The following is a 16,543-nucleotide window of genomic DNA, read 5'->3' on the forward strand; positions in this document are numbered from 1 at the left end:
CTGCAATTGTACTTTAATATTGTATAATGTCATTACTTACCAAAAAGAATAACACTTCTTTTGTTACTATTAAACTTCAAATGTTTTCATATTTCAGTTTGTTTATTTCGTTTATTTCTTTTTGTACTTCTAGTTGTAACTTATGGATAATTTTTTTTTAATAGAGGTGTCTATGAGTAATAAAACGCGAAAAAATAAAACTACAGGCATCTACATTTTTAGATAATTATAAATGTTTCACAAAAGGGTAAATCTGTGGCGTTATTCTTCAAAATATTGTAACGAAAAATGCATTATGATGTATCATTTGGATTGAAGAGGCGTCCAGCAAAAATACAAGTACTCTTTTTGTCGTAGAGAAAATATATAAAAGGATGATCTGCTATGAACTCGTCTGGCTTACGACAGAACATCTCCAACGTACCTGTGCACAAAAAATATGATTAGTTGGAAAAAATTTACAGTGTAATTTCAAGATGAATGTACAGGTAATTATTTCATTAAACCTATTACGTTTTATATTGGGTGATTTTTTAAATTTCTACTATAGTTAACCATGACACTTACTGAAACTGCTGACCTAAACATTTTAAAAATCACCCAGTATATTAAGTGCGTGATAAGCTCTCAGCAAAACACATTTCTTATTAAATTTGTTTCACTGTCTGTCACGAGAATGCAATGTTCTAGTTATAACTTCACAAGAAAAAAAAATTGTATTCTAAAAAATAATTAGTGCTTTTTCTTACGAACTACATTTAAGATGGCTTCCCTCGTAAGTGGTTTAGTAAAATAATATTTTCAGTATTGCACATAAAAAAATCTAATTAATTTAGATACATGCTTCCTTAGTCTCTAAAACATGACTAATCCAATGTCAGATGTGTGATTGAAACTTTTAAGTACACAGCTAAACATGCTATGGACAGATATGGTATAACATTAAATTTAATATCGCTTACACTTTTCTTTAATTGTACTTTTGTAATATTTAGATATACTGAAATTGAACAGAATAACAAAAGTAAGCTACAGATGAAACAAAAACAATAGTTGGAACACATCTACACGAAAGCACAAGCATCACAAAAACTAAAAAATAAAACGAACTTACCAGTAGTTGCAGCTGCTGCTTCAGACCCTCGTTCATTTACTTCAATGAAAACTTTCTGTATAAATTTGCTCACAAATAGCTGCTCATCTGCAGTAATCATACCACCAAAATTTGCGACAGATTTATCAAAAATTTCAGCAAATCCGAGCTGAATAATAAAACGAGAATTAAAAGAACTGCTTTGTAAAGGGAGTCTCAGATTTTGTGACCCTCCAAACAGCTTTAAAATATGGACATGCGGTAGAAGCTAAGGGTAACGAAAAATTCGCATATGAAAAACAAAAAGTGGACTTAATTCTGCTGTCAACAGGGTGTAGGTAATAAATCGTATGTGCAATTTTGCTTCTAAAAAATTATGTTTTTGGAGTCAGTTAATATTATTCACACTATTTTTTGATGTCACATCCGTTCCATGTAAGGGAGTTTCATGACTTTTTGATATGAATTGTTGTATAATAATTCTATATACAATTCGCATTATAGCATTTTAGTAACAGGAAGCTGTATCTAAGTAACAAAATCTGTGACAATTTGTATACAGAGCTTTTGAGGCTTTTAAGAATTTTTAAAAATTGCTTACCTTAGTTAAAGGAGACTTTAAATCCATGTTTTTTTCAACTTTGAATTTAGGTAAAGCTACGGTAACTAACCTAAAACACATATCTTGTATTATCTCAGTTATGTTAACAGTGGCCAGGTTCTTTTCCAGCTCAGCAATTCCATTTCTATCATAAGGTAAAATAATAACCATGCTTAGATTTTCGTCAGTGTAAGGCAGTTTTAAAATTTTAGCACAAAGCTTTGGATCTGATTTATAATAAAAGTCCATATCCGAATGCATCATTTGCACTTCAACTGAATCTACATGGTTGAGGTAGAATGGTTCAGTTGTGGTATCTTCCTCGTCAAATGTATCCTTCCAACTGCCCTTGAAATAGATGGCGTTTACAAGTACTAAACGGGTTGATGCATTTAAAGCTTCCTTGCTAATTAGGTTCTTAATTTGCTCTTTTGTCTTTTCTTCCACCCAAGCGTTAATTCTTGTAGCAGCTACCTGATTTGCGGCAAAATTAAGTAGTTGTACCTCAGATAAGAAATTCTTAGTGATGACGTTGCTAAACTCAGGCAGGAGTTGATAGCCTTCCATAAGATATATTTTATTAGCCATCAGAATTGTAACATTTGGAATAGAATTGAGACGATTCATCACAATGTTGTAACCTTCTGCAGCGGCTGCAGCTGTAGGTACTTGCAGTATAGAAGCAAACTTTTCAGCAGTTGTACCTTTGGCTCCTTGGTAAGACATGGAAAGAACAGCGTGCACGCTGATAGGGGAGAAGACAACATTTCCTGGTCTTTCCGCCAAAACATTGTAGAGAGTAGTCGTAAACTGCCTATTACTTTCCAGAACTTGGAATTTTGCGGTTTGTTTCGCCATTATTGAGAATCAATAAAAACACACTAAAGACCAGGAAGAACTGTAACACATAAGGAATTGATAAATAGGTGCTATATAATATAGAAAAAATAAAGCATTAGCCGGTCTCTCACTAATATGAAATGTGCATATGCTGGTTTTGAGGTGTAAAGTTAAATAGTTTTATTAATCAGTCATCATTCCTTAAATTTTAAAATCCATGATCAGTGTTCGATGAATTTTTTTTTTGGATACATACTTGCCACAGAAGAGTTACTTGGACGTCGTATTTGTTTTTGTTGTGACCGAACCATGGCGGTCAGGAATGGGGTGGAAACGATACTGCTCGTTTTTGGAAGGGTCATCATTTCATCAAGGTTAGCTGCTCAGCAGGAAAAAAATTCCTGCTATATTGGTATAGACAACCAACAAAACACAGTATTGATTTAATTCATTTTCTCCAATTTTATTTTATGTTGTGGGTTATATTAAAATCATAAAAGTCTATTATACCTATAATCCATTACAAGGGATACATTTGTAATAGTTATCTTAAGACACAGAGTGTTTACCATATCCTTTGTTTTATCGTATAAAAACATAGATATATTAAACAACCTTCTCTCTGCCTAGCACTGGTTTCTCCCCTTGTTTTTGTTCTTTTACGGCATTACGTTTTTTATACTACAGAATTACGTACATGATTTGGTTTTAAAATAACCGTATGTGTAAGAATATCGTTAAATTTTACATAATACAAGAGTTACTACATACTAACCTTGTACGGTTTTTAGCACACATTAAAATCATTTTTGACTGTATAGAATGTTTTGTTTTTGAGGCATAACGATAGTACACATTTTATTTTTTTTAAGTAGAAAGTGAGCTTTATAACCAATAACCATAGTTTAGTTTTGTAATTCTGCTGCGGCGTTGCTACGTCATTTGAATTTTCTTCAATTTCTTTAGCAATACCAAGTGTTCAAAAAATCGTAAGAATGCAATTTTTAAGATCTATTCTATCAATTAAATCAAATTTTATTATACCGAGGGTTTATAAAAAACATTCTAAAACGTTATAATTTTCAAATATAGATATTTCAGTTTTTGCAAACAAAAAACTCTGTCCTGCAAACAGTAAAAAATCAATATCCGTCAACTTTAAACAAAAATACTTAACAAAAAAGGAAGCGAACAAAATACAGAATAAGTGTAATAAAATACAAACTATTCCATTTAAAAAAGCGGAAAATTCTAATAAATCATTTTTTTAACACCTCACACTTCGACTGTATTGAAATATTAAAATTTAAATTTAAAATATTGCCATTAGCGTAAATTCAAATGGATAATTTTGTTGAAACCACCCTTAATAATTCATCTGTTGTTTTATTTTGAGAAAAATCCAAAAACAGGTCGATTTTAATTTTGAAGGATATATATTTCGATGGCAACACTGATTGCGTCACGTTGTCTTGGTCCCGGCAGCCCATAAACCCAAAAATTTATAATAGCAAGAGGAGTCGCGTGACCTAGTGCTATCTACAATTCCCCACTACAACTGCTTGACTTCATAACCTGACTAGTTATAAATACTGTCCCAATGCACCAGTTGCTGACCTTATAGCAGGATAAACAAGAAGATCCTCTTGTTTATCCTGCTTTATATCAATTTAATTTTTCATTTATTTAGATATTATTATAAGTATGCATATATTATATAATCCAAGCAGACTGTCGATATTTGTACATCTTTTAGTTTTTATCATAACTATAAAGGAAAATAAAATGAGACTGCTATTGCAGATACTACAGATATGTGGTATCAAGGAAAGCGACGATTTAGGTATATCTTAAGCACCATGTTATCAAAGGATGATTATACAATGCTGCTTTAAGTTTACGGCAAAAGCTGATAATAGTCATTTTCCTTTCTTTTTAATATAGGTACATATATTTTATACACACTAAGTGAAGATTTTATGTTAATGGTTTTGTAGAATAATACTCTCTTCCTGGTTGTTTCTAATCTTCGTTGTCTTTAGCCGATTCAAATACTTACATGTAAGTTTGACAGGAAGGATCTAACATGACGATATCAAATATTCCATTGACGAATATGTAAAAAGTAGAAGGCCTAAGTTTGAATTTTGTATGACATGCTTAATGCCTCGTACAAATTAGACTGGAAAACGCAATAGCCTATAAAATGCTGCCTAACACTCAGAAAAAAACTACTTTATTAAACTAGGATAAAAATCGAACTTATCACAACATTGGTGCATAAAATCTAATCATTAATTGTATCACATGCCTATTAAACATATTTCATGATAACAGATGTTTAAATAAAAATCTGGTCAAGAGGGCTCCCTCCTATTTTTTTTCCGTATGTCGTAGTGTTTGTCACCGTGTTCGTTATTAATTCACAACAGTCTATGTGACAAAGGGATGACAGGTTTTAAAATTTAATTCGGAAACGACATACGGAAAAAAAAAGCTGGTGACATAACACTCATGAGTATGAAAGTACAGGCATTTACATTTTTAGATAATCATAAATGTTTCACAAAAGTGTAGGTCTGTGGTGTTGTTCTTTGTTGCACTTATCCCAATTATGATGTAGTATTCGGATTGAAGAGACGTCCAGCAAAAATGCAACAACTACTCTTTTTGTCGCAGAGAAAATATAAAAATGGATGATCTGCTATGAACTCGTCTGGCATACGACAGAACATATCCACTGTACCTGTGCATAAAAATATAATTAGTTGGAATAGTATACAGTGTAATTTTAGAATGAATATATCTGTACTTTATTTCACTAGAACTAATATGGTTCTATAACGGGCGACTTTTTAAATTTAGTCGTTAACCGTGGTGCTTACGCCAGCGTTGTAATTGTAATCCGGTCTAGCCAGACCGGTGTGGGTCCCAACAATATTAATGTGAGAATAAACAAAATGATTGCTCTTACCTTTTTGATGGCGACGGCGACACCAGGTCACATAATTCACTGCTGATGTTCGCGAACCGTAAAGAGGGGTTGTCAAAAAAAAAAGGAAGAAAACTACAGAGTAGTCTCGACCAGCCTCCTTTATTAATCGCACACGTTTAGAAGAATTATCAAAGCAAAACACAAAAAAAAGACAACCTTAACTATATGAACACTTAAACTGAATTTAAACTAAAAGCTGACAATTTAACACAAGCCTACACAAAAACACAAGAATCAACCCGCAGGAGAAGTTCCCGACCGACCACTTCCGAACCGAAACAATAACTAAATTTTTGGACAAAATGTTGAAGCCAAGTCGTACCTTCCTGATTAGAGGGGGTACTTCTTAGCCAACCACCTCCTTTCGGGGGCGGTTTCGCGCCGGGGTCTATTTCCCACAGCTTTGACCTAAAAAGCGAGCAAGGACTTTGAGCGGGTGGTCTGTCGGCAAATTCGTCCAATTCATAGAAATATCCTTCCCGTACAATCGGCTTACAACAACAAACGTAAGTTACAGAGGTACTCTGTGCCCATTGTAAACGGTGAGAATTTCCTATCTCGAACCCTAATAAAAATTACCCCACTTCGGAATTTGCTGGCCGATTTCTTCAGCCCATGCTCGAAGCGGCAATGCAAAACACGCCTCTACCAATCCGGAAGTGAGACAATCTGTCCGGCCGAAACTAAAGCTCTTTTCTCAAAAAAACCCTATTACTATTTACAATTATCAAATCTACAATCAAGGAAAAACATCTATCTCTACGAATAAGTTCCGAGCAAAGACTGACATATCTGGTGCTTAATGGCTTCGATCAAAAACGTTTCAATTTCATAGCTCTAAACGATGGGATTCCACGTTATTGCTGGGGCCCATTGTGTAAAGTGCATCAAACCGAAAACGTGCTCGGTCTATGGGGATTTTTGGGAACTTGGGTACGGACGGATATTGCAGGGTAATTTCGGAATTTTGGGCAGTAAGATGGGACGGCGTAATAAACCATTATTCAACAGAAATGACATCTTCGTTTTCTGGGAAAGTTCCCATCAGAAAAATGCGTCGGTTGCCTCTAATAATCGCGATGGTTTAAAAGTGTTACATCACCCCTTCCTTAAGACGAAACAATTTTTTCCCGATTATTCGAATAAATTGATGAGTTTCCTTCACAATAACCTAATATCTACAAAACTCAGGGTCTCCTTGAGTTTCTAAACAAGCGCGTTTCCTTGTAAAACAGTTCGTTCACATAATCCTCTGAGTCTATCCACTTAGCGCTAACTCTGTCACTTCACAACAACGTCACTTTGCACAAATGTCCATTTGCATGAAGTCCAATTCTCCTGCTACACTATTGAGTAGGCGTAGCCAGTCTGGGATAAGCGAGTCGTCCAGACTCCGGGTTCAGCAATTGTAAACATGCTGTTCAGTCCGGTGGTCTCAGTGCGATCAAGACAGTCCGGGAGACTTCCGGGCTAGTTCCGGGGGGGACTACGGAGAGTGGCAGATGGATCCGGGGCAGTTCTGGGCGAGTCTGGGTAGACTCCGGGTGAATCCGGGTTGGTTTCCGGGCAGTCCGGGTGATTCCGAGTGCGACGTCCAGTGATTCCGGGGTGGCTTCCAGCTATCCTGGCCTGATGTCGGGCGGCGCCGGGCGATCCAGCGGCGGGTGGTGCTGTAACAGGATAAAAAGCGAGTATCCGTATTTCCCGAATTTCGACACTCTCACCTTTTCACCTTTCCACCTCGCTCCACGGCGAGGAATTCCTTCTCGATTCCGAACTTCCCGTCCTAGGCCTGCGATTCATCCTGGACATAGTACTCTTTCATGGAGACACTGTCTTCGGGCTTCCTTAGCGCTACGGGGGAGAAATGACAAGAGAAAAGAAAAGAAAAAGAAATTGATTGGGGCTTCAGCACCTGCAAAAAGACTAATTAATAAGTGTCCACAACATTTATATACGACTCCTGCGAATCCATGGTCGGTCATCTACTGGTCCTTGGCTTCGTACCTGAAATCCGTTCTACTGGGGGCTCATGCACCTCAACTACTACCGCGATGCTTGAATTAGCTGGTTTGTCATGCACTACGGGAGTGTTACTAATTACTACGGTTTCCGGGATTTCTATGGATTTCGCAGGATTTGCTGGTTCAATGATGGGGGACTTGCAGGGCTCACAAACAGGGGGTTGTGTGACTGGGGGCGGCAAAACAAGTATGTCGTTTAGCATGCGTCTACGATTACGTGTTTCCTTAACTCTTACGGGGATATCAGCTAATTGGTCAGGCACTTCTTCAGTCGCAAGCCACAACTTGAGTCGACTGACGTGGACCGTTTCCTCTTTTTTTTTTTCCGTGGATCTTGCGAATCCGTGCGTTGACTCCTCTTAAGCCAATGATGCGATACAGTCCCGTCCATGAATTCGCTAGCTTCTTGCTAATTCCTATCTTGACTTCTTTCCTTGCAAATGGTACGCGATACGGTGGTTTCGTGATGGGTGAACTATCTCCAGTGTCGATCCTATGTTTCCAAATTTGTCGCTTCCCAAGTCCGACTAGCTGTGAAGATATCCGGATATGCTTCCACAACTTTTACCAGTTTCTCTCGCTCGTGCCGTTGCAAGTGCGATCCGCCAACCTTGCATAAAATTCCGCGACTCTCCCTTCCTGGGACCGATTCAGACATCGTTGGTGTTTCAGCTACGCGCACAGAGGTCATCGTGCAAATGGGTGTTTGACGTGAAATAGTCAGAGGTGTTGGAGTTGTGTTCAGAATTCTAACGACGATTGTTCTTACGGGGTTTTCGGTGGATTTTGGCGGTACAATCGCCAAACTTCTAGCGACATTAATTCCGGGGTTTAAATGGGGAAATGGTTCACAAACTACGGCGCCTGCAGGGACCCGGGTGTTTACAGAAACGCTGTAGTCGCAACCGTGAAAAGCAGGTATTTCCAGGTCTTCTTTCACGCCGATGAGATTCGGATGCTTTGAGCTATTTTACGAAACTTCGCGAATCTCGGGACCGGCCAAGTCCGTCAACTCGGCGGCGTTCAGAAGTGTGCTATTGCAGATTTTCGGTTTGTCGTTGAATTCCTTCGGGCTATTGCATAACTTTTCTATTTTACTGATTGACCTCCCAGACTCGTCTGTTAAGCTGCTGCTGTGGTTTGCAGCAACCGAGTGCGGTACCTTACTGTGTACCAAAAGTGGCAACTCAGCTCCACCCATACTCAGCTTTCGGTTCTCAAAATCTATCCGCGGTTTGATCTTCTCTAAAAAGTCTAATCCAATTAAGCCATCAGCCTCAAAGTGTAGTTCGTTCCCGCAAATTACGAAATTGTGCTGTACCGTGTCCGGTCCTAACTCGAAGATAACTTGCGACTCGCCGTAATTTTGTAAAATGTTTCCTGAGATGTCCGTCAATCTTGTGCTGCTGGTCACGACCGGTAATTCTAGCTCGTCAGTCAAGCGAATTTTGATTAGCGAAGCCGAAGCTCCGCTATCAATTAACCAAGTTGTAGTGGTCCCTTTTACTTGTAAATTCACCAGCATGGAGTTGGTGGTGTTCAGCTTGAGGATGACGAGCTTGTTAGTTGTTAGTTCCTGCGCAGTTCCGAGGCTTCCGGGCAGTTTAAAGGACACTGCTCGGTACTGTGTGACCCTAGTGTTGCACAACTGTAACATACAGGTCTCTCCGTGGGGTTTTTACATCCGCGGGCGTCGTGCCCAACCTGTAAGCAGTTCTTGCAGCGGCCAGCCATCCTGGGGTACCTGGTGTTGAATCTCTCCCCAACTCTCTGAGGAAGACGCTGCCGATACCTGCCTCGCTGCGCCTCGCTACCTCTACGCTCGTGATTCCGGAAGTCGGCGTTCGTTGTCGCGGGAGTGACCCTCACGGCTCTAATGGCACTCTTCATGTTGTCGTATGCGTTTTCTTCTAAATGTCTGCCGATGACGGCTTCGTGATCCTCTTCAATCACCAGTGCCTCTTCAATTTGATAACATTCTCCCACACTTAGGACGCGATTGGCTAGCCTCAGGTCGATCCCTTGCAGGAATTGCTCAACAATCAGCCGATCCCGATGGTGAGTCTGCGCTGTGGTGAGGTGGTCCTCGGGGAAAATTCGGTTGGCTATGATCTTCAGCCGATGGACGTACGAGCCAAGTGATTCCTCCGAATTTCTTATGCAACGCGCCAGCTCCCGTCGGCTATCCTCTCTGCTGGCAGTCCTGCTGAAAATGCTTCGAAGCCATGCCCGCATCTCGCTGACTTTCCTCGGTCGCTCCGCTGTCTTCAACGCCAAATAATATTCCTTGGCGCGATCCCGCAGCTTGGACCCAGAAAAATCCCAAAAAAAAAAACTTCTGTGAGAACCTGCTGAGCGCTCTGTTCCAGACGCTTGTGGAGTGAGTGGCGAGAAAAACACTAAATGACTTCTCGTAATCTGGATGCTATCGGCTAGCACCACGACGAGTAGGCGACTCCTAAATTCCTGGCTATCCAGCCCTTTATTTTCTAAATGGATCTCCTCGACCCGCGAAATGAGTGTCTAGGTTTCCTCAAGCGCGCGATCAGACACTTTGCCTAACTTCGGGGATTGTGCGTCCAGACCCTCAGTCCGATGCTTCCTTCCTTCCCGACTTGATTTCTTCGGTTCACCGATCTTCACCTCTTCTTCTTCGAGCTTGCTGCCCTGATCTTCCTAATTCCGTGCCTCTTAACTGAATTGTGCCGACCACAATGTAACGAACATTACCTAATTTTATAATTTCTACCTACCAGTGCTTCAGCTAAACGTAAGAAATGAGGGAGAGAAAAAAAAAAGTTTTGTCCCATGCAACACATGCACAATAAAAGATAATAATAAAGCATTAATAAATTATCGCATTCTCAAAATTTACAGCGTTTCCGTACACCGGCCAAGGCTCCGATTGGCGGCTGCAATTGAGAAATATGATCTAATTGGCGGTAATTATTTCTTTAAATTAAACTTCCCTTCAACTACGTTAATTGATAATCGGCTGATTTGGAGGCAAAAATGAAAGAAAACACGCAAAACAAAAAAAATCGATTTAAAAAAATCTGGCCTAAAACTTTCCAATTTAAGTCTAATAAGATTCTAAGTGGACTTCCTAACTGACCTAGTTTTCATTACCTTTTACTTTCGAACGACCCAAAATTCTTATGAACGGCTTTAACTCACAATAAGCCTACGCTAGACTTTACGATAGGGTACGTTGACAGCGAAAGTGTTACAATGGCACTAATCCGGGTACTAACAACTACCTGCCGTTTGGGTAATACTCTGATCCCTCTTAAATTTTTATTACTTTATTCCACTAGAAAAAAAGAACTTTTGTTTTCCAACTAAAGAAAAAGAAATTTACGCACTCTTACGTTCCCGTACTCTACTGCATGCATTAACGTACAACCTGTTTTGCTCCTAGTTTTTTTAACGACAAGCCTCGACTTGCCGGAGCTACTGAACTAATCTGAAGTGGTGGTTAACATTTCGGAATTTTTCAATCTCGTTTTGTGACCTGATGCGCCTTTTCGAGCAAATCAATTCAAAAAAAAAGAATCGAGCGAATCAATGAGATAAAAAAAATGAAAAATGTGGTTTTCTGTTTATCTACTGTGGCTACAACACTTTGATGAAAAAAAAAGAAAGAACACCAATCAGTATGGTTTCTCTTTTAGTTTAACTTGGCCGCAATTTTGGATAGAACCTTCGGTAGATCTTTGTGATTCCAAAAAAAAACTTTTCTCCAACAAAACAAGCAAAAAAAAAAGAAATGAAGGCAACTTGTGGGCTATTAATAATTAACTCATTAGCGTGACAAGAAAAATAAACTGAACGAACTAAAATAAACAACAAAAGGACTCTAGCGCCTAACATTAATGTGATTCGTCTAAATCTCTAGTTATCTGAAAATTTCTAGAACATAAACTTGTTGATACCGTGTTTTTGATCAACTTGAAAAATGAAGGAGGAAAGTACAACAAACAAACAAAAAAAAAATATTATCTTAGCTTTAAGCTCTTTGTGTAAATAATTTCTACGTTTCTCGTTTGATTAAACTGCGTTTTTCAATTTTGTTTAGAGCAGTCTCATGCAACTTCAAATTTTGATTTAAGAACTATCCTATGCACATTTGAGCTTTACTTTAGTGATGCTACATTAAAAAAAATCCTTTGTACAATCTCATGCACATTTAAAGCTTGCTTAAGGCAATCTCGAGCAAATGAAACAAACAGATTCTTTAAAGCAATCCCAAAAATGAAAGTTTATCTAAGCAATTTCCACACTTGCAATTTTGTTTAAATCAGTCTCATTCTCATAATTTGTTGAAATCTATCCCACACGTGTAATTTGTTGAAAACAATCCCACTCTGGTAATTTGTTGAAAACTATCCCACTTCTGACACCATTTAATTTGTAACCCGGTCTAGCCAGACCGGTGTGGGTCCCAACAATATTAATGTGAGAATAAACAAAATGATTGCTCTTACCTTTTTGATGGCGGCGTCGACACCAGGTCACATAATTCACTGCTGATGTTCGCGAACCATAAAGAGGGGTTGTCAAAAAAAAAGGAAGAAAACTACAGAGTAGTCTCGACCAGCCTCCTTTATTAATCGCACACGTTTAGAAGAATTATCAAAGCAAAACACAAAAAAAAAAGACAACCTTAACTATATGAACACTTAAACTGAATTTAAACTAAAAGCTGACAATTTAACACAAGCCTACACAAAAACACAAGAATCAACCCGCAGGAGAAGTTCCCGACCGACCACTTCCGAACCGAAACAGTAACTAAATTTTTGGACAAAATTTTGAAGCCAAGTCGTACCTTCCTGATTAGAGGGGGTACTTCTTAGCCAACCACCTCCTTTCGGGGGCGGTTTCGCGCCGGGGTCTATTTCCCACAGCTTTGACCTAAAAAGCGAGCAAGGACTTTGAGCGGGTGGTCTGTCGGCAAATTCGTCCAATTCATAGAAATATCCTTCCCGTACAATCGGCTTACAACAACAAACGTAAATTACAGAGGTACTCTGTGCCCATTGTAAACGGTGAGAATTTCCTATCTCGAACCCTAATAAAAATTACCCCACTTCGGAATTTGCTGGCCGATTTCTTCAGCCCATGCTCGAAGCGGCAATGCAAAACACGCCTCTACCAATCCGGAAGTGAGACAATCTGTCCGGCCGAAACTAAAGCTCTTTTCTCAAAAAAACCCTATTACTATTTACAATTATCAAATCTACAATCAAGGAAAAACATCTATCTCTACGAATAAGTTCCGCGCAAAGACTGACATATCTGGTGCTTAATGGCTTCGATCAAAAACGTTTCAATTTCATAGCTCTAAACGATGGGATTCCACGTTATTGCTGGGGCCCATTGTGTAAAGTGCATCAAACCGAAAACGTGCTCGGTCTATGGGGATTTTTGGGAACTTGGGTACGGACGGATATTGCAGGGTAATTTCGGAATTTTGGGCAGTAAGATGGGACGGCGTAATAAACCATTATTCAACAGAAATGACATCTTCGTTTTCTGGGAAAGTTCCCATCAGAAAAATGCGTCGGTTGCCTCTAATAATCGCGATGGTTTGCAAGTGTTACATAATTAAAAGCCGGTATATAAGTGCGTTACAAGCTCTCAGCAAAACATATTTCTTATTAAATTTGTTTCATCTGTCTACCACGAGAACGTGAAATGTGAAAAGATAAGACGTAAATAGTTTATACTTCGGAAGTTTCCACGGTCGGAGTCAATATATGATCGTTTTCCCGTTTGGGACCGTGTCAATTGAGTTTTTGGGTTCGACGTTTCGCAGACTTTCGTAAGTAGACGATTTTTTGTTCCCCATACTTGTAAAATTATTTCAAGGGTGTGCGGTGAGCTTGAAGGCGAATTTTCAAAACAATAATCGACAACGTAAATTGCCGACCTTGAGATCTGCAGCGCAAGGCACGCACGCTTATGGATTATGGATCATTTCGCGGCGTTTGTTCTCTGTTTATTAATATCTGTTTAATTTCTTCTAAAGTTTCTATTTTCCACGGTATTAACTATTTTTAAAATATAAATTTAAACCTAAAAATAGATGAAAATTTGTACTATAACTAACAACATTGTCGAGGATAATTAAAATCTGATATCTCAGAAAGCGTACAGATCCTATTGGCCCTTGCTGTAAATAAACTGACTGGAGAAAGTACGATCGTAAAAAATAGGTAAAATTTTTAGAATCAAAATGTCTTTTGTAATTGTAGGTATGTATTAATATATTTCTATAAACAACATTTGTGCCAAAAATATGTCTGCATCAAAGTACAAGTATCACGAAAATTAAAAAATAAAAATAACTTACCAGTAGCTTCAGCTGCTTGTTCACTTACTTCAATGTAAACTTTCTGTATAAATTCGCTCACAAATAATACCTGTTCATTTCCAGTAGTCATGCCACTAAAATTAGCGACAGATTTATCAAAAATTTCACCAAATACAAGCTGAATAATAAAAATGAAAATTAAAAAAATTGCTTTATAAAAATGCGTCTCAGACTTTGTTATCTTCGAAACAGTTTTGAGATATTGATATGCGGTAGAATTTAGAGTTTACGAAAATCTCGCATAAAAATATGACAAAATTTGTCTTGGGAATTTATTTCTCTATTTGATTTCTGCTCAGAATTCAGATCTGCTACTTGATACTGCTGTCAATAAGGTATTAATAATAAACAAAATATGAAACTTTACTTCAAAAAAATTGTTTTTTGGAGTAAGTTGTTATTAATTTACTTACTCACACTAATCTTGGATGTCATAGGGGTGCCACATAATGGAATTTCATGAATTGAATGATATATTGTATAATAATTCTTCATTAGAAAAGCAAAATATTCATTATTCAGTAAATATCTTTAAAAAATTAAGTAAAAATAAATGGTGATTTATATATAGAATTATACCTCGCAATTGTAAACGAGTAATTTTGTCTCAAACTGATATTCTCAAGTAACAGAAAGCTGCACCTAAGAAACAAAATCTGCGACAACATGTATACAGTAATTTCGAAGTTTTTTAGAAATTTCAAAAGTTGCATACCTTAGTTAAAGGAGACTTTAAATCGATGGTTTGTTCAGCTGTGAACTTAGGTAAAGCTACGATAACTGGCCTCGGCCACATATCTTCCGTTATTTCAGCTAAATTAAGATTGGCCAGATTCTTTTCCAGTTCTGCAATTCCATTCCTATCGTAAGGTTAAAATGATGATCATGCTTAGATTCTCGTTAGTGTAACGCAGTTTTAGAATTTTAGCGCAAAGCCTTTTGTCTGTTTTATAATAGAATTCCTTATCCGCATGCATCATTTGTACTTCAATTGAATCTACATCATTGAGGTAGAATGGTTCAGCCCAAGTGTTTTCCTCGTAAAATTTATCCTTCCATTTACCTTTGAAATAGACGGCGCTTACAAGTACTAAACTAGTCGATATATTTAAAGCGTCCTTGCTGATTAGATTCTTAATTTTCTCTTTTGTTTTCTCTTTCACCCATTCGTTAATGGTTTCAGAGGCTGCCTCACTTGAAGCAAAATTAACGCGTTGTACTTTAGATAAGAAATTCGTAGTAATGACGTTACTGAATTCAGGCAAGAGTTGATAGCGTGTTGTATGATAGATTCTGTTAGCCATTAGAAGTGTAACATTTGGAACAGAATTGAGACGGTTTATCACAATGTTGTATCCTTGTGCAGCAGGTACTTTCAATGTGGAGGCAAACTTTTCAGCAGTTGTACCTTGGGCACCTTGGTAGGACATAGACAGAAAAGCGTGCACACTGATAGGAGAAAAAAATACATTTCCTGGAGTTTCCGATAAAACGGTGTAGAGAGTGGTTGTAAAATGCCTGTTACTTTCCAGAACTTGGTGTTTTGAGGTTTTTTTGTCCATTATTGACAATTAATAAAAAAAAAACACCAAAGATCATTCGGGAAGAACTGTAACACAAAAAAAGAATTGATAATTTTGTGCTAGAGAAAATAAAGCATAGCTGCTTTAGTACTTTCCCACTAACGTGAAATATATACATGACGGGTTTGAGGTATCAAATGAAATAAACTGCGTTTCAAAAGTTAGGGATATTTTAATTAATTTAATTTAAGCCTACTCACTTATTTGAAAAAGTATAAAATAAATAGTAGTAATAACCATGTACTTTATCGATACTCCTAACTTTTGAGGCGCAGTTTATTTTTGATCAGTCGTTATTCGTTGAATTTTAAAATACTGACGTGATACCTAGACAATGTTCGATGGAAAATACTTTTTTTTTTGAGATACATACTGGCCACGGTAGTGTCACTTTGAGGTCGTGTTTTAATTTTGTTGCCACCGAACCGTGGCAGTCAGGAATGGGGTGGAAACAATACTGCTGGTTTTTGGAAGGCGTTATCAAGGTTAGCTGCTCAACAGGAGAAAAGTCCTGCTATGTTGGACATAGACAACCCACAGAACATAGTATTGATTTTCTCTAATTTTATTTTACCCTGGAGGTTATCACAAAATTATAAAATTCCATGTAATCCACCACTAGGGGTACATCTCTAATCGTTATTTTAAGAAATAAAATAGTGTTTATAATAAACTTTGTTTTATCTTAAATACATTAATATTAAAATGATCTTTTCTCGACCAAGCAGTTGCTTCTTTACTTGTTTTTGTCCCTTTATTATATTACGTGGCAACCAGTAAATAATTTACTTACAATTTACTACCATGAAAAAATACCTGGTATGTGATCTCAAAATACAAAGATCGTACATAAAAAAATTCGTCAAAGGTCATTTCGCGTTTTCGAAAAATTATAAAATTTCATTTTTGGGAATTTCATTTTTTTGTGAGGCCCCCTATAAGTTAAGATAAATATATGTATCTAATGTTAAAGTAAATGTAAAGAAGTATGCTACGCGCGTGTTTCAAATGAGTTTTTCCTTTACAAA

General features: G+C 37.6%; 1 protein-coding gene and 1 pseudogene across 3 annotated transcripts; both read right to left on the reverse strand.

The window, feature by feature from the left end:
- Positions 1-253: 253 nt before the first annotated feature.
- On the reverse strand, positions 254-2,855 carry LOC135122659 (leukocyte elastase inhibitor-like). 3 transcript variants are annotated; one of them, XM_064046982.1, is made up of 4 exons: positions 2,791-2,855; positions 1,695-2,592; positions 1,115-1,262; positions 254-424 (listed from the first exon to the last, which is right to left on the reverse strand). In XM_064046982.1, the coding sequence occupies exons 2-4, from the start codon at positions 2,550-2,552 to the stop codon at positions 294-296; spliced, it is 1,137 nt and encodes a 378-aa protein (XP_063903052.1). In that variant the 5' UTR covers positions 2,553-2,592; positions 2,791-2,855; the 3' UTR covers positions 254-293. The 3 variants fall into 3 exon arrangements, with proteins under 3 accessions (XP_063903052.1, XP_063903055.1, XP_063903053.1); XM_064046985.1 differs by having other exon boundaries at positions 1,695-2,734; positions 2,791-2,800; XM_064046983.1 differs by lacking the exon at positions 2,791-2,855 and having other exon boundaries at positions 1,695-2,773.
- Positions 2,856-5,121: 2,266 nt separating this feature from the next.
- On the reverse strand, positions 5,122-15,535 carry LOC135122660 (leukocyte elastase inhibitor-like; annotated as a pseudogene).
- Positions 15,536-16,543: the final 1,008 nt, after the last annotated feature.

This window comes from Zophobas morio, unplaced genomic scaffold (genome assembly GCF_036711695.1).
Source record: "Zophobas morio isolate AGI-343-1 ecotype UQ-CSIRO unplaced genomic scaffold, CSIRO_AGI_Zmor_V1 ptg000005l, whole genome shotgun sequence".
NCBI classification, from domain to species: Eukaryota; Metazoa; Arthropoda; class Insecta; order Coleoptera; family Tenebrionidae; genus Zophobas; species Zophobas morio.

Coding starts and splice junctions, on each gene's coding strand:
- LOC135122659 (XM_064046982.1), bottom strand. CDS start 2,552: ATGGCGAAACAAACCGCAAAATTCCAAGTTCTGGAAAGTAATAGGCAG. Junction 1,263..1,694: donor TAAAGTCTCCTTTAACTAAG/GTAAGCAATTTT, acceptor TTTATTATTCAG/CTCGGATTTGCTGAAATTTT. Junction 425..1,114: donor AGCAGCAGCTGCAACTACTG/GTAAGTTCGTTT, acceptor TTTTGTGCACAG/GTACGTTGGAGATGTTCTGT.